This window comes from Scyliorhinus torazame, chromosome 4 (assembly GCF_047496885.1).
Source record: "Scyliorhinus torazame isolate Kashiwa2021f chromosome 4, sScyTor2.1, whole genome shotgun sequence".
NCBI classification, from domain to species: Eukaryota; Metazoa; Chordata; class Chondrichthyes; order Carcharhiniformes; family Scyliorhinidae; genus Scyliorhinus; species Scyliorhinus torazame.
In genome coordinates this window covers 159,504,351-159,525,647 of record NC_092710.1, presented here as the reverse complement: position 1 = coordinate 159,525,647, position 21,297 = coordinate 159,504,351, and the positions used below count along the sequence as shown (strand labels likewise).

The window sequence follows — 21,297 nt, the reverse complement described above, 5'->3', positions numbered from 1 at the left end:
AAGTTTTGGGGTTCTTTCTTCAGCACCATGTTGACGATCTTGCACTTGCATTCCCTTGGGGGCCAAATTTGGGGTGTCAGGCCTGTCGGGAGCTGCAGACGGGGACGATGTTTTAGCCTTCACCTTGCAGATTGCTCGCATGCAGGTCCTGTTGGAGTGGAGGTCAGCTTTTCTGCCCTGTGCCTCAGAGTGGCTGAGGGATCTGATCGAATTTCTGTATCTTGAGAAGGTTACGTTCAGCTTGAAGAAGGTGATTGAGGGATTCTATAAGAGATGGAGTCTGTTTATTCTTCACTTTAAAGAGTTGTTCATCGGCAGCTGCTGGGGGGGGGGGGTGTGTCTGTTTTCCAAGTCATATAGTCATATATGTATTGGTTGGTAGTCAGCTGCAGGGGAGGGGGTTCTTTTGTTGTTCTTTCTACTTTGTGTTGTTTTGTTTTATGTATAAAATGTTAAAAATGGAATAAAAATATTCCAAATAAAATATAATAATTTAAAATAAAATGAAAATAGATAAATTGTGATATTTTATCTCAAACAGATAAAACGGAAGAACAGCATAAGATTAATTCTTTAATAGACTTATCTGGCCTGTCAAGTCAATTTGATCCAGGCAGGCTGCAGCTATACACACCACTGTTTCCTCCTACTCTCTGCAACACTGGGAAAGTCCTCTAACCACCTAAGACCAGTTCCAGGAGACATGGTAACTCAAGATTCTTGCTGCTTACAACTTCTCCATACTTTTTACGATGTAACTTGAAGAATCCTCCTCCCTTCCCGCCCAGGATAATGGTTGAGGAAAGTACTGCCTCACAGCTAATTTAATTGCTCGCATACACATTTTATATTGATGTTGATGAAATTCAATTAACCAACCCAACTGGACATAATTTAAATCTAAACCCATTATAAAAACAAATCAAATCTTTAGAGCCAATATTGTCAAAACTTTGAATCCCAACTAACAGAGCCTATCTTCGGATTTACAAATCTACAAACTAGGTATAATCTTGCATACTGTCCTTTGTAATGTCCCCAGGGCTCCAATATTCTTGAGTGGGCCTGGACAGAACTCAATTGCTGCCATACCAAGGTAGCTTTGTAGCGTAATTTTATTCTTGGTTTCATTTGAACTATCAAAGCAATACAACCTCAAAATCTTAACTCCCTTCCCCAAGGTTTTTGTCTCCTTAGTAATCCAACTACACAGCCCAAATATAAACATGTTTAGTGGGATTATTAAAGAGACACATAAATTGGTAGATTACAGAAACAGTACCTTTTCCGTCTGCTGAATCACATGAATTATTAAGAGTTAAGCGACTCAGGATGCATACCAGTATGTTGTGACTTTACAACGTGACCATCAACAGCCTTGTCTAGTGCTATATAGCCATCTTTTGGAGGGAATTTGAGTTCTTCTTCGCCAAAGTTAAATTTGAGCTCAGCATTCTAGGGTGCAACAACAAAACTTTTCAGTTATCAGAAATATTTACTAGCCATAATGTTTCTTAAGTGAGAGGGGGGAAATTACCTTTAAAACACATGAGGCAAATAAGGCTTGGTTCTTTGCATGTGGAGGAATATCAAAGGCATTCCCAAGGTCTTTCCCTAGAAACACAAAGAACAACTCTTTAGAATAATGAAGTCATTCCACAGGTAAAAAATATAACCAGACAAGATCAATGATTCTGTGTAAATGCAAATGGCTTGTGGTTTTAACCTTTTATCTTTAGTCATTACACAATGTAGAAGTTCCTACAATACTCGTTCCTTCACAAATCCTTACAGATATAAAAGGAGCGAGGGTGTGTGTGTGTGTGTTTGTGTGTGTGGGGAGGTGTAGGGATGGAGTAAGAAAAGAAACTAGCAGTCACGTCACCCCAAATTTACATTTGCAAAAGATGGCCAGTAACCACAACTGCAATTCCCAATGCTGTGATTAGTCAAATCATCTAATTATGAACAGTTAGACAACGGAAGATCAGGATAAACATAGAACCTAAAGTTTAAACCAGAGGTTAACATTCAAATTAAAAGTATTAAATGCAGTACATGGAAGAAAACTTACCATTTTTTGAAAACTTTATACACCCTTTATCAAGATCAATGTAGCACCCAATGGTATCATGCATTGTAAATTCCTAAAGAAAAATAAGTTAGCAAACAATGTGAACAGATTAAAATACCTGCAATATACGAAAGAAACTGTGCTGAATTATCTCCAACTTCCTTTCAAAGTATACATACCTCTCCATAGCTGTCAAATTGTTTGCAATGGGACTTCTTTCCAGTGCCACCAAATCCAAAGCTAAATTTGTCAGTGCCTATTTATAATTGCCACAGGAGAGAAAACACAGGGCAACTTTTAAATCAAGGGCATTTGCAAATAAAGATGCACGGAATCACAGTGTATCATCCACCAGAGGGCAGTAGAGCAGAGCTGCTGATTGGCTGTTGCGGGGGAAATCTGCATACACGCATTGTGGTCACCGTAACTTGAAGGTGGTTTAGTGGAGGAGCTGTTGTCAAGTGAATAACAGGTCAGCTCTTTCTTTCTTTTTTTTTTTTATAATCGAGAGGGGATGGCAGGGAAGGTAGTGCAATGTTCTTCCTGCAGAATGTTTGAGGTGATGGACGCCGTCAGTGTCCCTGCTGATTTCATCTGTGGGAAGTGCACCCATCTCCAGCTCCTCAGAAACCGCGTTAGGGAACTGGAGCTGGATGAACTTCGGATCATTCGGGAGGCAGAGGTGGTTATAGAAAGAAGCTTCAGGGATGTAGTTACTCCGAAGAATAAAGATAGATGGGTGACGGTGAGAGGGGCTGGGAGGAAGCAGTCAGTGCAGGGATCCCCTGTGGTCGTTCCCCTTAGTAACAAGTATACCGCTTTGGATACTGTTGGGGGGGGGGGGGGGAAGACTTACCAGGGGTAAGCCACGAGGTACAGCGTCTGTCCCTGTTGCTCAGAAGGGAAGGGGGGGGAAGAGGAGTAGAGCATTAGTCATTGGAGACTCCATAGTTAGGGGGATAGATAGGAGATTCTGTGGGAACGAGAGAAACTCGCAGTTGGTGTGTTGCCTCCCAGGTGCCAGGGTCTGTGATGTCTCGGATCGTGTTTTCGGGATCCGTAAGGGGGAGGGGGAGCAGCCCCAAGTCGTGGTCCACATAGGTACCAACGACATAGGTAGGAAAAGGGATAGGGATGTAAGGCAGGAATTCAGGGAGCTAGGGTGGAAACTTATTTTAGGACAAACAGAGTTATTGTCTCTGGGTTGTTACCCGTGCCACGTGCTAGCAAGACGAGGAATAGGAGAGAGAGGAGTTGAACATGTGGCTACAGGGATGGTGCAGGAGGGAGGGTTTCAGTTTTCTGGATAATTGGGGCTCATTCTGGGGTCAGTGGGACCTCTACGAATGGGATGGTCTACACCTGGATCAGAGGGGTACCAATATCCTTGGGGGGGGGGGGGGGGGGGGGGAATTTGCTAATGCTCTTCGGGAGGGTTTAAACTAGTTCAGCAGGGGATTGGGAACCTGAATTGTAGCTCCAGTATACAGGAGGTTGAGGGCAGTGAGGTCATGAGTAAGGTTTCAAAGTTGCAAGAGTGTACCGGCAGGCAGGAAGGTGGTTTAAAGTGTGTCTTCTTCAATGCCTGGAGCATCCGGAATAAGGTGGGTGAACTTGCGGCATGGATTGGTACCTGGGACTTCGATGTTGTGGCCATTTCGGAGACATGGATAGAGCAGGGACAGGAATGGTTGTTGCAGGTGCCGGGGTTTAGATATTTCAGTAAGCGCAGGGAAGGTGGTAAAAGGGGGAGGGGTGGCATTGTTAGTCAAGGGCAGTATTACGGTGGCAGAAAGGACTTTTGATGAGGACTCGTCTACTGAGGTAGTATGGGCTGAGGTTAGAAACAGGAAAGGTGAGGTCACCCTGTTAGGGGTTTTCTATAGGCCTCCGAAAAGTTCCAGAGATGTAGAGGAAAGGATTGCAAAGATGATTCTGGATAGGAGCGAAAGCAACAGGGTAGTTGTTATGGGGGACTTTAACTTTCCAAATATTGACTGGAAACGCTATAGTTCGAGCACTTTAGATGGGTCCGTTTTTGTCCAATGTGTGCAGGAGGGTTTCCTGACATAGTATGTAGATATGCCAACGAGAGGCGAGGCCATATTGGATTTGGTACTGGGTAATGAACCAGGACAGGTGTTAGATTTGGAGGTAGGTGAGCACTTTGGTGATAGTGACCACAATTCGATTACGTTTAAATTAGTGATGGAAAGGGATAGGTATATACCGCAGTGCAAGAGCTATATCTGGGGGAAAGGCAATTATGATGCGATGAGGCAAGACTTAGGATGCATCGGATGGAGAGGAAAACTGCTGGGGATGGGCACAATGGAAATGTGGAGCTTGTTCATGGAACAGCTACTGCGTGTCCTTACTAAGTATGTACCTGTCAGGCAGGGAGGAAGTGGTCGAGCGAGGGAACCGTGGTTTACTAAAGCAGTCAAAACACTTGTCAAGAGGAAGAAGGAGGCTTATGTAAAGATGAGACATGAAGGTTCAGTTAGGGCGCTTGAGAGATACAAATTAGCTAGGAAGGACCAAAAGAGAGAGCTAAGAAGAGCCAGGAGGGGACATGAGAAGTCTTTGGCAGGTAGGATCAAGGATAATCCGAAAGCTTTCTATCGTTATGTCAGGAATAAAAGAATGACTAGGGTAAGAGTAGGGCCAGTCAAGGACAGTAGTGGGAAGTTGTGCGTGGAGTCCGAGGAGATAGGAGAGGTGCTAAATGAATATTTTTCGTCAGTATTCACACAGGAAACAGACAATGTTGTCGAGGAGAATACTGAGATTCAGCCTCCTAGACTTGAAGGGCTTGAGGTTCATAAGAAGGTGTTAGCAATTCTGGAAAGTGTGAAAATAGCTAAGTCCCCTGGGCCGGATGGGATTTATCCTAGGATTCTCTGGGAAGCTAGGGAGGAGATTGCTGAGACTTTGGCTTTGATCTTTAAGTCATGGCTTCATCTCCAGAAAGTGCACCCAACTGGAGCTCCTCACAGATCGCATGGTTCGGCTGGAGCAGCAATTGGATGCACTTTGGAGCATGCAGGTGGCGGAAAGCGTCATAGATCGCAGTTATATAAATGTGGTCACACCCAAGGTGCAGGCAGAGAAATGGGTGACCACCAGAAAGGGCAGGCAGTCAGTGCAGGAATCCCCTGTGGTTGTCCCCCTCTCGAACAGGTATACCCCTTTGGATATTGTCGGGGGGGATAGCCTATCAGGGGAAAACAGCAGCAGCCAGAGCAGTGGCACCACGGCTGGCTCTGATGTTCAGAAGGGAGGGTCAAAGCGCAGAAGAGCAATAGTAATAGGGGTCTCTATAGTCAGGGGCACAGATAGGCGTTTCTGTGGACGTGAAAGAGACTCCAGGATGGTATGTTGCCTCCCTGGTGCCAGGGTCCAGGATGTCTCCGAACGGGTAGAGGGCATCCTGAAGGGGGAGGGCAAACAGGCAGAGGTCGTTGTACATATTGGTACTAACGACATAGGCAGGAAGGGGCATGAGGTCCTGCAGCAGGAGTTCAGGGAGCTAGGCAGAAAGTTAAAAGACAGGACCTCTAGGGTTGTAATCTCGGGATTACTCCCTGTGCCACGTGCCAGTGAGGCTAGAAATAGGAAGATAGAGCAGCTAAACAGCTGGTGTAGGAGGGAGGGTTTCCGTCATCTGGACCACTGGGAGCTCTTCCGGGGCAGCTGTGCTATATAAGGACGGGTTGCATCTAAATTGGAGAGGCATAAATATCCTGGCCGCGAGGTTTGCTAGTGTCACACGGGAGGGTTTAAACGAGTATGGCAGGGGGGGGTGGGCACGGGAGCAATAGGTCAGAAGGTGAGAGCATTGAGGGAATACTAGGGAATAGGGACAGTGGGGCTCTGAGGCAGAACAGACAGGGAGAAGTTGCTGAACACAGCAGGTCTGGTGGCCTGAAGTGCATATGTTTTAATGCAAGAAGCATTACGGGTAAGGCAGATGAACTTAAGAGCTTGGATTAGTACTTGGAACTATGATGTTGTTGCCATTACAGAGACCTGGTTGAGGGAAGGGCAGGATTGGCAGCTAAACGTTCCAGGATTTAGATGTTTCAGGCGGGATAGAGGGGGATGTAAAAGGGGTGGCAGAGTTGCGCTACTGGTTAGGGAGAATATCACAGCTGTGCTGCGGGAGGACACCTCAGAGGGCAGTGAGGCTACATGGGTAGAGATCAGGAATAAGAAGGGTGCAGTCACAATGTTGGGGGTTTACTACAGGCCTCCCAACAGCCAGCGGGAGATAGAGGAGCAGGTAGGTAGACAGATTTTGGAAAAGAGTAAAAACAACAGCGTTGTGGTGATGGGAGACTTCAACTTCCCCAATATTGACTGGGACTCACTTAGTGCCAGGGGCTTAGACGGGGCGGAGTTTGTAAGGAGCATCCAGGAGGGCATCTTAAAACAATATGCGGACAGTCCAACTAGGGAAGGGGCGGTACTGGACCTGGTATTGGGGAATGAGCCCGGCCAGGTGGTAGATGTTTCAGTGGGGGAGCATTTCGGGAACAGTGACCACAATTCAGTAAGTTTAAAAGTACTGGTGGACAAGGATAAGAGTGGTCCTAGGATGAATGTGCTAAATTGGGGGAAGGCTAATTATAACAATATTAGGCGGGAACTGAAGAACATAGATTGGGGGCGGATGTTTGAGGGCAAATCAACATCTGACATGTGGGAGGCTTTCAAGTGTCAGTTGAAAGGACTTCAGGACCGGCATGTTCCTGTGAGGAAGAAGGATAAATACGGCAATTTTCAGGAACCTTGGATAACGAGAGATATTGTAGGCCTCGTCAAAAAGAAAAAGGAGGCATTTGTCAGGGCTAAAAGGCTGGGAACAGACGAAGCCTGTGTGGAATATAAGGAAAGTAGGAAGGACCTGAAGCAAGGAGTCAGGAGGGCTAGAAGGGGTCACGAAAAGTCATTGGCAAATAGGGTTAAGGAAAATCCCAAGGCTTTTTTCACGTAAATAAAAAGCAAGAGGGTAGCCAGGGAAAGGGTTGGCCCACTGAAGGATAGGCAAGGGAATCTATGTGTGGAGCCAGAGGAAATGGGCGAGGTACTAAATGAATACTTTGCATCAGTATTCACCAAAGAGAAGAAATTGGTAGATGTTGAGTCTGGAGAAGGGTGTGTAGATAGCCTGGGTCACATTGAGATCCAAAAAGACGAGGTGTTGGGTGTCTTAAAAAATATTAAGGTAGATAATCCCCAGGGCCTGATGGGATCTACCCCAGAATACTGAAGGAGGCTGGAGAGGAAATTGCTGAGGCCTTGACAGAAATCTTTGGATCCTCACTGTCTTCAGGTGACGTCCCGGAGGACTGGAGAATAGCCAATGTTGTTCCTCTGTTTAAGAAGGGTAGCAAGGGTAATCCAGGGAACTACAGGCCGGTGAGCCTTACTTCAGTGGTAGGGAAATTACTGGAGAGAATTCTTCGAGACAGGATCTACTCCCATTTGGAAGCAAATGGACGTATTAGTGAGAGGCAGCATGGTTTTGTGAAGGGGAGGTCGTGTCTCACTAACTTGATAGAGTTTTTCGAGGAGGTCACTCAGATGATTGATGCAGGTAGGGCAGTGGATGTTGTCTATATGGACTTCAGTAAGGCCTTTGACAAGGTCCCCCATGGTAGACTACTACAAAAGGTGAAGTCACACAGGATCAGGGGTGAGCTGGCAAGGTGGATACAGAACTGGCTAGGTCATAGAAGGCAGAGAGTAGCAATGGAAGGATGCTTTTCTAATTGGAGGGCTGTGACCAGTGGTGTTCCACAGGGATCAGTGCTGGGACCGTTGCTCTTTGTAGTATATATAAATGATTTGGAGGAAAATGTAACTGGTCTGACTAGTAAGTTTGCAGACGACACAGAGGTTGGTGGAATTGCGGATAGCGATGAGGACTGTCAGAGGATACAGCAGGATTTAGATTGTTTGGAGACTTGAACGGAGAGATGGCAGATGGAGTTTAATCCGGACAAATGTGAGGTAATGAATTTTGGAAGGTCTAATGCAGGTAGGGAATATGCAGTGAATGGTAGAACCCTCAAGAGTATTGAAAGTCAAAGAGATCTTGGAGTACAGGTCCACAGGTCCTGTGGTGGAGAAGGTAGTCAAGAAGGCATACGGCATGCTTGCCTTCATTGGCCGGGGCATTGAGTATAAGAATTGGCAAGTCATGTTGCAGCTGTATAGAACCTTAGTTAGGCCACACTTGGAGTAGTGTTCAATTCTGGTCGCCACACTACCAGAAGGATGTGGAGGCTTTAGAGAGGGTGCAGAAGAGATTTACCAGAATGTTGCCTGGTATGGAGGGCATTAGCTATGAGGAGCGGTTGAATAAACTTGGTTTGTTCTGACTGGAACGAAGGAGGTTGAGGGGCGACCTGATAGAGGTCTACAAAATTATGAGGGGCATAGACAGAGTGGATAGTCAGAGGCTTTTCCCCGGGGTAGAGGGGTCAATTACTAGGGGGCATAGGTTTAAGGTGAGAGGGGCAAGGTTTAGAGTAGATGTACGAGGCAAGTTTTTTACGCAGAGGGTAGTGGGTGCCTGGAATTCGCTACCGGAGGAGGTGGTGGAAGCAGGGACGATATTGACATTTAAGGGGCATCTTGACAAATACATGAATAGGATGGGAATAGAGGGATACGGACCCAGGAAGTGTAGAAGATTGTAGTTTAGTCGGGCAGCATGGTCGGCATGGGCTTGGAGGGCCCAAGGGCCTGTTCCTGTGCTGTACATTTCTTTGTTCTTTGTTCATCTTTGTCTACAGGAATAGTGCCAGAAGACTGGAGGATAGCAATTGTTGTCCCCTTGTTTAAGAAGGGGAGTAGAGACAACTATAGACCAGTGAGTCTTACTTCTGTTGTGGGCAAAATCTTGGAAAGGTTTATAAGAGATAGGATGTATAATCATCTGGAAAGGAATAATTTGATTAGAGATAGTCAACACGGTTTTGTGAAGGGTAGGTCGTGCCTCACAAACCTTATTGTGTTCTTTGAGAAGGTGACAAAACAGGTGGATGAGGGTAAAGCAGTTGATGCGGTGTATATGGATTTCAGTAAAGCGTTTGATAAGATTCCCCACGGTGGGCTACTGCAGAAAATATGGAGGCATGGGATTCAGGGTGATTTAGCAGTTTGGATCAGAAATTGGCTAGCTGGAAGAAGACAAAGGGTGGTAGTTGATGGGAAATGTTCAGCCTGGAGTCCAGTTACCAGTGGTGTACCACAAGGATCTGTTTTGGGGCCACTGCTGTTTGTCATTTTTATAAATGACCTGGAGGAGGGCGTAGAAGGATGGGTGAGTAAATTTGCAGATGACACTAAAGTCGGTGGAGTTGTGGACAGTGCGCAAGGAAGTTACAGAGGGACATAGATAAGCTGCAGCGCTGGGCTGAGAGGTGGCAAATGGAGTTTGATGCAGAAAAATGTGAGGTGATTCATTTTGGAAGGAATAACAGGAAGGCAGAGTACTGTGCTAATGTTAAGATTCTTGGTAGTGTGGATGAGCAGAGAGATCTCGGTGTCCATGTACATAGATCCCTGAAAGTTGCCACCCAGGTTGAGTGTTGTTAAAAAGGCGTACGGTGTGTTAGCTTTTATTGGTAGAGGGATTGAGTTTCGGAGCCATGAGGTCAGGTTGCAGCTGTACAAAACTCTGGTGCGGCCGCATTTGGAGTATTGCGTGCAATTCTGGTCGCCGCATTATCGGAAGGATGTGGAAGCATTGGAAAGGGTGCAGAGGCGATTTATCAGAATGTTGCCTGGTATGGAAGGAAGATCTTATGAGGGAAGGCTGAGGGACTTGAGGCTGTTTTCGTTAGAGAGAAGGTTAAGAGATGACTTAAATGAGGCATACAAGATGATCGGAGGATTGGATAGGGTGGACAGTGAGAGCCTTTTTCCTCGGATGGTGATGTCCAGCACGAGGGGACATAACTTTAAATTGAGGGGAGATAGATATAGGACAGATGTCAGAGATAGGTTCTTTACTCGGAGAGTAGTAAGGGCGGGGAACACCCTGCCTGCAACGGTAGTGGACTCGCCAACACTAAGGGCATTCAAATGGTCATTGGATAGACATATGGACGATAAGGGAATAGTGTAGATGGGCTTTAGAGTGGTTTCACAGGTCGGCGCAACATCGAGGGCCGAAGGGCCTGTACTGCGCTGTAATGTTCCATGTTCTATGTACAGCAAACAAGTAAGCCATTTGGCTCCACTTGCCCGTAATAGTGTTTCAGCTTCATGTGAACCATCTCCCATCCATCTTCAGCTAACATTATCGGCATACCCTTGTATTCCTTCACCATGTAGCTGTTTGGTTAGTTTTCCTTTAAACATATTGATGCTATTTGCCTCAACGACTGCATCTGGTAACAAGTTCTCTGTTCTAACCATTCTGGGTAAAGATGTTTTTCCTGAATTCCCTGTTGAATCTTTTATCTTGTAATCATGGACTTTTTATCTTTTCACAGGTGGAAACATCTCCTCTACATCAACCCTATCAAACCATTTAATAACCTTACCACAAGTCATTCCTCGCTCTTCTTGTTTCTGGAAACGATTCTCATTAATAGGGGAAATCTGGTAAGAAAACTCACTTTTATGCAGCAGCAAAAATAATGTCTGCCTTTCTATAAATACGTATGCTGCAAGACTTAGGCAATAGCATTCCATTGGTCTAAACCTATTGTCCAAGTCATTGCTTAGTATTTCATCAAAATAAGTGATGATAACTGATGGTTTAGATTAACTAAAAGGATAATGGAATACAGGATTGTAGAGATAATGCAAAAAGCTATTTTCAATTATGTAGACAGTCAAAGAACTGCCATATCACTGAATGATAACTAAGCACAGGTCACAAAAGACTTACTGGGTATGGTGAAAATATTACATTAAGCACTTGGACTGCACTTGAAGGTTGTGCATGACTATTGGGGTTTAATGATTTTAATAAAACTAGTAATAATGAAGATAAAAAAAGTTTTAAATGAGAATTAAGCACCTGGAAATACAGAGCAGCTGGGCCAAATAGCCATTACCAATACCAGAGAGCCATCAGGTGAGATGGGACATGTCCTTAGCCTGCATTTTTAATAACTCACTGCACATGGACAGTTCCTATGGACTGAAGGGAGACCAACGTAGTCCCCATCTTTAAAAAAAGGGATATGATAAGCCTTGGGAGGATTACAGCTATGACAAAAACAAAATTAAGATAGCGTTTTGAGCACATTTTTGAAAGAGGGAAAATAGATGATATTCAGAGAAAGAATTCTAGAATCGGAGGTTGAAACAACTGCAGGTGAAAAAAGTAAAATGGTAGAAGTTGAGAATAAAAAAGGGCCACATTTGATAAATGAAGGCTGGATGCGTGAATAAGGTTTCCAAGATCAGAAGAACAATATGTAAAGATCTGTGGATAAAGAGACAAGGATTTTGAAACTGACAGACCCAAGTAGCAAACTAAGATAGCTGAGTGTCAGTACGAGAGTGAGTGAGCTGCCAGAAGGAGGATGTTGTTTCAGATGGAAATTGAACAGGATGGTTTTAGTCTTGCCAAGACCGTACGAAGGGAAACCTTCAGCATCTGATAACTGATAGTATTCGAGGTACTGCTTATACGTTGTGAAAGCATTAGCAGATACGAGACCACCTTAACGGGTAGAAAATCTACATTATAACAAGGTAGGCAATATCGCAGTCATTAATTACACATTATTTTGTTACATTAAAAAAACAAAATAAATTAAAGTTACTGTTGTTGCTGCTGATCGACTCCGGGGGCTTTTGGAGGAACTCTCAAGTCAGAGAAGTTTGAATTCCATTAGGGAGATGCAACTTGTTTTGTCCACTACAGCATTGTAAAAGATCGCAAAAGATTTTCATTTAACTATTCTGTAGAATGTCAACATTTGCAGGAAAGACATTCTACAAAGATATTTAAATCGCTACTGGATGCTATTTTTGTTTTCTAATCAGGGTGCTTATGGCTTTCAACTTGTCTCATGGTTTTGGTTTAATATTCTCCCTGCAAACTAATCTAACTATTTTATTCAGTATATAATCCCATCTTGAGGTAGCCATAAGAAACGACTTATGTGTGGGAAAGAAAGAATGAGCATTAGGAGCTGCACAGTTTCAGGGAAGGAGTTCCAGAGCTTATCGTCTAGCCAGCTGAAGAGAAGGCTGCTGAAGGAGTGATGAATTCCAGAATATAAAAAGGAGGCCAGACTATAACATATCAATATTTTGACTCAACAGCCGAAATTATTACTTAAGGATGTTTGAGGAATTTTCTCAAGAGCAAAATAGTGCCTGGTTATGGATTCTCCCACCAGAGGAGAGTTTCTGTATCTCTTCTCAGCAAATGTAATTAATATTTTAAATATCTCAATTAGATTGCCATTCAACTATCTGGTCGCAAGGAAATATAATTTAAAAGGAAGGAATAATTTGGTGCTCTAATTGGAAACCGCCCCCACCAAATACATATGCACTATGAGAAGGAGTGCTGGATAGTGAAAATCGTGGATTTTTAAAAAAGATATGGGGCGTCATTCTCCGCCGGCGGGAGTCTCCGTTTTGCCGGCGCCCGGAGGTTTCCCGACGGCGTGGGGCTGCCCCACAATGGGAAACCCCATTGACCGGCCGGTGTAACGGAGCATCCCGCCGATGGGTCGGGGCAGAAATGTGGCGGGGCGGGATGGAGAATTTTGCTCATGATTTATGAGCTGTGAGCATCACCAGCAAAGGTAGCATTTATTGTCCGTCACAATTGCCCTCAAGATGATAACGGCGAGTTGCCTTCTTGAACCACAGCAGGCAAGGTAGTGTCGGCATATATCCATTGGGTGAGGAGTTACAGGATTTTGACAGAGCAGAAGCATCGGCAATATGGGTTCAAGTCAGAATGACCTATAATTTGGAGAGGAACTTGCACGTGATGGTGTTCCCACGAGCCTGAAATCCTTCTCCTTTGTGCCAGCAGAGGTCACGCATTTTGGAGCTGCTGTCAAAAAAGCAAGTTGCTGCAGTGCACATAATATCCATGTAGTCACGATGCAACAGTGGAGGAGGGAGGTGTTGGTGGATGGGGTGTCAATCAAGCGGGCTGCTTGGTCGACCCTTTTCTCCATAAACCAGAGGTACTTTAGCACACAATGAGGTCAGATTACTTGGTTACATGCTGAATAAACTTAGTCAGCAAATAAGGAAGCAAGAATTGTACTTCTTATTTGTACTTCTTTGGAGCTAATGCATAAAAGTATGGATTCAACAAATAGATTAGTCGTTATTATTTTGAACTTATGTAACAGGACAGAGTAGTGCTGATATGTAGCTATGACGTGCCAAGAATTTCACACCCGATTTAAACTGAACATGTAAAACTTTAAACATGGAGTTTAACTATTGAGAAATCCAGCAATAACTGCAAAGGCACCAACAGCTTTAGTCGTGATGTAAACGTCAGGAAAGATATTTAGGTTAATTAACTTACCCAAATCCAGTGAAGCTTGCATGGTCGACCAACCAATTCTGCACAAGCCTTGGTCATGGCAATGTACTTCATAGTAATATTTGCCTATATGTGAACAGAATAATTCATAAACATAAGCATCCAGAAATACTTTATTGCCAGCTACCCTTCAAGACCGATTTTAAAATAAAAACCTAGTGAATAGAAAATATAAATAATACAAAGTATAAATTTCCATATACAGTTTTTAAATTAAACAAGAACCAAAATCAGAGGAAAAGATTACATAAATCAGAGGAAAAGATTACAAAGAGCAATAGAGAAAACTGAATGCCAGAAATCGAAAATATAAATAGAAAGTTAGAAATGCACATGCCAGGCAGCATGCCTTTTGAGATGTTGACTGATTTGACTCGTGGTGTCAGCCTTTCACAATACTGATCACCGCCAAAAATATTTAAGAATTAGCTAGGTAGTCATATATTAGATAAGTTTAATATTGGACCTGAACTTCCTCGGAGTGGCAATCCAATGCAGATTGCCACTCATTCCCAGTTTTTAAAAAAAAAAAAACCCTTTATCCAGTCCATCTCACTCGACACTCCGGCTCAGACTGGACAAGATTCAGGCGGTGCAGTGTGTCCGTGGGGCCTAGCATCGAAAGGAGTTGAAGGGAAGAAGGCCCTGAACCTCCCACCCCCCCTGCCTTTATAAAAAACCGAACCAGCTGCCATAAACCAGGTCTACTGAAGTTTACCCGTCCTTGACAGGCCAGGGAGATGCTAAGTGTCTAAGGTAAGCAGGCAGGAGAGGATCAGAGGTCGGACTTGAGGAGATGGTGTGAGGTTGGGTGGAGGGGGGAGAGGAAGAGAGAAAGAGTAGGCCATGAGGGGTGCGGAAAAAAAAAAGGAGTCCCATGGAGGAATCTCTTGGTTTAGGGAGTTCTTGCTGAGGGGAGTTAAGGAGTCCTCTGGGTCTGTATAATAGTTACCCAGAGGTTAGAAGAGGTGTAATAATTTTTTCTGGGTAACTACTAATGTAACTTAGTCAGAATCATCCGTTTGCAATTTAAATTGGATTTTCTGATGTTTCCCAGTGCAGGCAATTTCCCAGAGGAAGTTTGCACTTCCGAGCAATTGTTGTGCAAATATTATCTGTGAACTTTCAACAGGGATTTCTCAGTGCATCTGTGGGGTTACACTACCCGGCCCCTGCACTCCCCCCAACCTCCTTTGGAAGTTACGGCATTAATGTGGGTCAGTTTTCTGTATATGTTAAAACTTGAGAACATTGAATTTACCTTGAATACAATTCCAGACTACACTTTTTAATCACTGGAATCTTATCAGCAGGTCTAAATTTTTGATAATGTCAATATATATATATATAAAATTTGCTCTACTCTATATCTTATACATTCTATACTTTTAATTGAAATAGGTACAGAACCCGTTAAAAGGTCAATTAATTATTGGAAGAATAAAGGGGAAACAACAACAGATTGTTCCTCTAAAATTCTTTAGTTTGAACGTCTCTTTGATTTTGAAGGTTGTACTGGAAGTCTCATGAACAAAAGTATGCGGAAGCAAACATTTTTTTAAAGGAACCAATGATAAGGCTGCACTCAACATCCAAAGGTACAACACTTCAGCACTTTTTGTTAATAGAAGTTGATTCAATGATCTCCGGCATTCAATACTTACCCTTGTTCACTCCCTTTGTGGATCTGCATCCATGCCATTCTTTTACTTCCCTGCTCTGACAGCAAAAGCCATCAGCTCCAATAGCTGGGGAAATATCAAGATTAGTTATACATTTACAAGAAGCTAAGATTGATTAATTTTTGCACATCATTGTTCATTCCATTGGTGTCTTTTTTCTATTTCCCTTGATATCCTTACCCAACACAGCACAATTGGTTTCAGAAAATGTCCATTCACCAATCATGGGGCAGCAAGTTCCACATTGTACTATCTCTTTGTGTGGAGCAGCTCAAACGAACAAGCACAAAGATTTGAAGTCTATCTGCAGTGCCCTTTTCGCTATATTATATAGAGCTTGGCCTGTTGAACACATAGAGTACCACCCCATTCCCTGACATGATTCAAGATATACCACACTAGCGCAATTATTCATGGATAAACAGATTCAAATGTTACTGAACTACAGTATATAAAGTGGAGTGGGCCATTGATTCAGTTTTGGTTTCTGAACTAAATCTATCCAGAGCAATAGGGCAGGAACAACTGGCTTAATTCTCTGGGTTAGGACAAAACAAAAAACGAACTAACGCTTCTGTGCCTTATTACTATTTAAATAGCTACTGGAAGTGAAATAAGGGTAGACTGGCTTGGTTGAAATTCTTGAAAAATTATTCACCAGGCCCCCTCCCAAATAGTCTACCCACGGCTTGAAATACACTTGCTCAAGTGACTCAGCAAAAGGCACCATTTCTGGCGTGGATGGAGAAGGGGCTTGATGGAGGGAAGCAGAAATGGAGAGCAGATATAGGTGAATATTACAACATTGTGAAATTTGACCAAGGGCTGGGCTAATACCTTAAAACATTGGGCGGGATTCACCAGTTTTCTGGTGCGGCGCCCCCCGGGATTCTCCGTCTCGCCAGCCGGCCAATGGGGTTCCCCACTGTGGGCAGCCCCACGCCGTTGGGAAAACCCCGGGCTGCCGGCGCAACAGAGAATCCCGACTGCGGAGAATCCAGCCCATTATCTTTGAATGCTGTGAAATAACACCACGAGGCCACAGGCTAATGAATATATGCAAGACTGACAAATATATTCATGCAAGTTAAGTAAATGGTAGTCAATATTCAAGTATTCATATGCCACAGAGCTACTTCTATTAAGATGTCATTAATGTAACTAGATAATTTTCTCCATAAACTATATTAACTAATAATATACACACCAAACAATAAAGCTAATCACAACAATTGCATTCTTATTCAGACTAACCCTATGGAAGATATTGTACTTTGAACTGCAGGTTTAGCAGCCCCAACATAAACACATTTTCATTAAACTTTCATGTCTTCACTTGCTTTGTGATTGCACCAATGTAGCAACGAGCAAACAAGAATGCATTCGCACAATGTTCAACATTGACCACAAATAGACTCAACTTACCAAAAGCTGATCCTCTATCGTAAGGGTTCATCTGCCACTTGTTGAACACTGGGCAGAAAATATTTTAAAGAACACATGCATTAGTAATTAGATTTTTTTAATTACTAAAGTTTCAAAATGCTGAACAGTGTGCATTAATCCTAGATAATAGGATCAGATATTTCAAAAAGATATACTCTATATCCAATGGATTTCATTTATAACTATTTAAACATTCAATACTTCCACGGATTAATTTACAGAATTAATTTTTGCCTTCCCCTTCCTCAGTACATTACATTACTCCACAAAACAAATTAAAGACTTCTCAAAGTTGAAATATACAAAATATCAGTAACCAAAGTACATTTTGCAAAAAATGGGTTAGAAACATTTCAAATGCAGCATGTTAAGATATTAAAACATAGAGGAAGGCAACAATTACTCTTTAATGCACCAAGAAAATATCAGAGATATGCCAACTTCTGATTTAAACATATTTGCAAGTCAGAATGCTGTGCATACATGAAAAAAATGTTTGGAGCAGCTTTTCTTTCTGGAGTAAAATACGATTACAATCAAAATGGAACATTTTCATCTCCAGTCAAACCTATCTAAGCATCATTACCTGCACCACCAGTCTTGACAGATGTTTTCCCTCCTTTCTTGCCTTCTTCAAAGTCCTTGAGTGTTTCGTATACAATCTGTATAACAGGTATGCTGAAAGCCTAAAATTAAACATTTGTACAGTAATAAAAATGTGACATTTGCAATTCAGATTTGCAGAATATTGTTCATTTTACCAGGAATATTTATACAATCAATATTTTTGATTTTTTAAATCCAAAAGAAATTATACTGTACTCACTCCTGTCTTGCCACTGCCAGTTTCTGCTGCCTGTAGGGATTAGAAGTTGGAAATGAATGACTGAATTGAATTCTGTATCATTTTCTATTCTTCAGAATTCCACACTATTAAAGTACAACTAGTACCATTTTAGAATGAACATTGCAATCTTTAAGTGTATAGACATCAATGTGAATTTACCCACCATTAACACATCTCCACCACCCAGAATCAAAGGGATGGACTCAGCTTGGATATCTGTTGGGAGACTGATGAAAGTTGTCACATTAGAATAAAAATTAACTATAATCCATATACAAAGCAATTAATGGGTATGAACTTGTTAAAATCCAATATATATATTTGTGGAAACCTGAAAATAATTGTCCTGATTTTGCCTGAAGGGGGCAATGTTTCACTGGTATAGTGCATCATCAGCAAATCACAAGTAATTTTGAGTTTGCAAAATGAGAAATAGCTGGCTGCACGGGAAAACTACTGGTTCAGCTACAATACGAGGGAGAAAGATAAAATGAGAAGACGGATGACACAATGTTTACAAAATGGAGTTGGAACTTTGTAGCTTTTGAGAGTACATAGTGGAAAGGGGCGGGGGAGGCAAGGACACTATGCTGAAAAATTAGTTTTGGTTAGAATGGCATTGGTTCAATTATAAAATCAGAAATTGTGTGCTGCAGAGTAGATTGCGGGTCTAAATGGTTTAAACTCGTTTTCGAAGTCCTTCGCATGATTACGATCACTGGTAAAGTTTGATTGGTAAAATGGATTCGCCACTGCCAGATTCACAGATTATTGTAGAAGATAGATGTTTGATTACAAAAGAAAGTAAACTTTGGAAGAGCAACTTCTTTACAGCAATCAATCATTTTGACATCATGCTGAACATTGCAATTAGATAGCTGCAAGCCAGAAGAGCATGACAAAAATACACAATCGAATTGTTGAACAACTGCTGAAAATTTTGTTACTTAGTACCTGTTTGGACACAATTAATTAGACATATATTTTTTGAATTGACCAATGCGTCAGTTTAATTACTGTTCCTTTTCTTAATGGTCCATCCTTGAAGCGATAGTTCAGAGCTTTCAATTAAAGTCAAATTCTTTTCTAAACCCAAGCACATATATTCAATTTTTAACTCAATATTTTCAACTTAATCTTCAAGTGTCAGAGAACTTCCAAATCATACTTACAGCCAGTCCATCTGCTCCACAGCCTGTGCAATTTCCGGCATAACACCCATCTCTAAAAAAAGAGTAAGAGGCATTACTTGAGGAAAGATTAATGGGGAAAAAAAAGAATAAGCAATGGTTCACATTAGCTTTGATTTGGGATTACTCCATGGGTAAGAATTGCAGCATCTGAGTAAATTATTGAAGTGTTAGCCAAACATCTGCCACATCGCGGGCCAGGGGGAGAACCAGCCATTCCGGAGGTGCGACCACCCTCAGGTTAAACCAGCACCAGCCAACTCTGTCTCAAAAGGGGAAAGCAACTCACGTTCCTCGGGGACTATGGTGACTTCCCAGTCCAAGGGGGGCTATTTGCTCGAGCGGTTGTGGAGTGTTTAAACTAATGTGGCAGGGGGATGGGAACCGATGCAGGAAGTTGGAAGGCAATAAAACAGGGACAGAAACAAAAGGCAGTAAGGGGTAAATGTAAGGCAGAGAAGCCATAGTCAAAAATCAAAGAGGGCGACAGTACAAGGTACAGTGACTGAGGGGAGCTCAGTGAAAAGGCCCAGTAATACTAAAAGGAATAAAACGGGAAGTAAAAACATAAATGGAAAGCGACGCGGCAGGTTGCTATATGAAGATATGGGTTCAACGACAAGCAAAATTAGGAGAAAGGTTAAGAGGAAAAATAACTTAGGAGAGGTTACTGATCAAGGAGTTAAGATTCAAAACCGAGGTATAAAAGCCAACATAGTGTACTTTACCTGAATGCTCGTAGTATTTGGAATAAGGTAAATGAGTTGATGCCGCAAATCATCGTGAATGACTATGATTTAGTGGCCATTACTGAAACATGGTTAAAGGATGGTCACGACTGGGAGTTAAATATCCAAGGGTATCAAATTATTCGGAAGGACAGAGTAGATGGTAAGGGAGGTGGTATAGCTGTTATTTAAGGATGACATCCGGGCAATAGTAAGGGATGACATCGGTGCTATGGAGGATAAGGTTGAATCCATTTGGGTGGAAACCAGGATTAGTAAGACGAAAAAGGTCACTGATAAGAGTAGTCTATAGGCCACCAAATAGTAACATTATGGTGGAGCAGGCAATAAAAAAGAAATAACTGATGCATGTAGAAATGGTACAGAAGTTATCATGGAGGATTTTAATCTACATGTCGATTGGTTTAACCAGGTCGGTCAAGGCAGCCTTGAGGAGGAGTTTATAGAACGTATCCGCGATAGTTTCCTAGAACAGTATGTAATGGAACCTACGAGGGAACAAGCGGTCCTAGATCTGGTCCTGTGTAATGAGACAGGATTGATTAATGATCTCATAGTTAGGGATCTTCTCGGAAGGAGTGATCACAATATGGTGAAATTTAAAATACAGATGGAGGGTGAGAAGGTAAAATCAAACACTAGTGTTTAGTGCTTAAACAAAGGAGATTACAATGGGATGAGAGATGAGCTAGCTAAGGTAGACTGGGAGCAAAGACTTTATGGTGAAACAGTTGAGGAATAGTGGAGAACAGTCCAAGTGATTTTTCAGTGCTCAGCAAAGGAAGGACGGTAGAAAGAGGGAAAATCGACCGTGGATATCTAAGGAAATAAGGGAAAGTATCAAATTGAAGGAAAAAGCATACAAAGTGGCAAAGATTAGTGGGAGACAAGAGGACCGGGAAACCTTTAGGGAGCAACAGAAAGCTACTAAAAAAGCTCTAAAGAAGAGCAAGATAGAGGATGAGAGTAAACTTGCTCACAATATAAAAACAGATAGTAAAAGTTTCTACAAATATATCAAACAAAAAATATTGGTCCTTTAGAGGATGAGAAGGGAGATTTAATAACGGGAGATGAGGAAATGGCTGAGGAACTGAACAGGTTTTTTGGGTCGGGCTTCACAGTGGAAGACACAAATAACATGCCAGTGACTGATGGAAATGAGGCTATGACAGGTGAGGACCTTGAGATGATTGTTATCACTCAGGAGGTAGTGATGGGCAAGCTAATGGGGCTAATGGTAGACAAGTCTCCTGGCCCTGATGGAATGCATCCCAGAGTGCTAAAAGAGATGGCTAGGGAAATTGCAAATGCACTAGTGATAATTTACCAAAATTCACTAGACTCTGGGGTGGTCCCGGCAGATTGGAAATGAGCAAATGTGACACCACTGTTTAAAAAAGGAGGTAGAAAAAAAAAGGAGGTAGGCAGAAAGCGGGCAATTATAGGCCAGTTAGCTTAACTTCGGTTGTAGGGAAGATGCTGGAATCTATCATCAAGGATGAAATAGCGAGGCATGGAAATTGTCCCATTGGGCAGACGCAGCATGGGTTCATAAAGGGCAGGTCGTGCCTAACTAATTTAATGGAATTTTTTGAGGACATTACCAGTGCGGTAGATAATGGGGAGCCAAAGGATGTGGTATATCTGGATTTCCAGAAAGCTTTTGACAAGGCGCCACACAAAGGGTTGCTGCGTAAGATAAAGATGCATGGCATGAAGGGGAAAGTAGTAGCATGGATAGAGGAT

General features: G+C 42.6%; 1 protein-coding gene across 1 annotated transcript in view; it reads right to left on the bottom strand.

Annotated features, from left to right (window-relative positions):
• Positions 1–21,297, bottom strand: part of ddx1 (DEAD (Asp-Glu-Ala-Asp) box helicase 1) — a 75,776-nt gene that overhangs the window by 47,066 nt on the left and 7,413 nt on the right. Inside the window, exons 2-12 of the mRNA XM_072498806.1 lie at positions 18,782–18,833; positions 17,773–17,836; positions 17,589–17,618; positions 17,349–17,448; positions 16,742–16,789; positions 15,299–15,382; positions 13,617–13,700; positions 2,254–2,330; positions 2,075–2,147; positions 1,538–1,614; positions 1,341–1,455 (exon numbers count right to left, since the gene is read on the bottom strand). Coding sequence (XP_072354907.1) covers positions 1,341–1,455; positions 1,538–1,614; positions 2,075–2,147; positions 2,254–2,330; positions 13,617–13,700; positions 15,299–15,382; positions 16,742–16,789; positions 17,349–17,448; positions 17,589–17,618; positions 17,773–17,836; positions 18,782–18,833 — 804 coding nt within the window. The remainder of the gene's footprint in view (positions 1–1,340; positions 1,456–1,537; positions 1,615–2,074; positions 2,148–2,253; positions 2,331–13,616; positions 13,701–15,298; positions 15,383–16,741; positions 16,790–17,348; positions 17,449–17,588; positions 17,619–17,772; positions 17,837–18,781; positions 18,834–21,297) is intronic.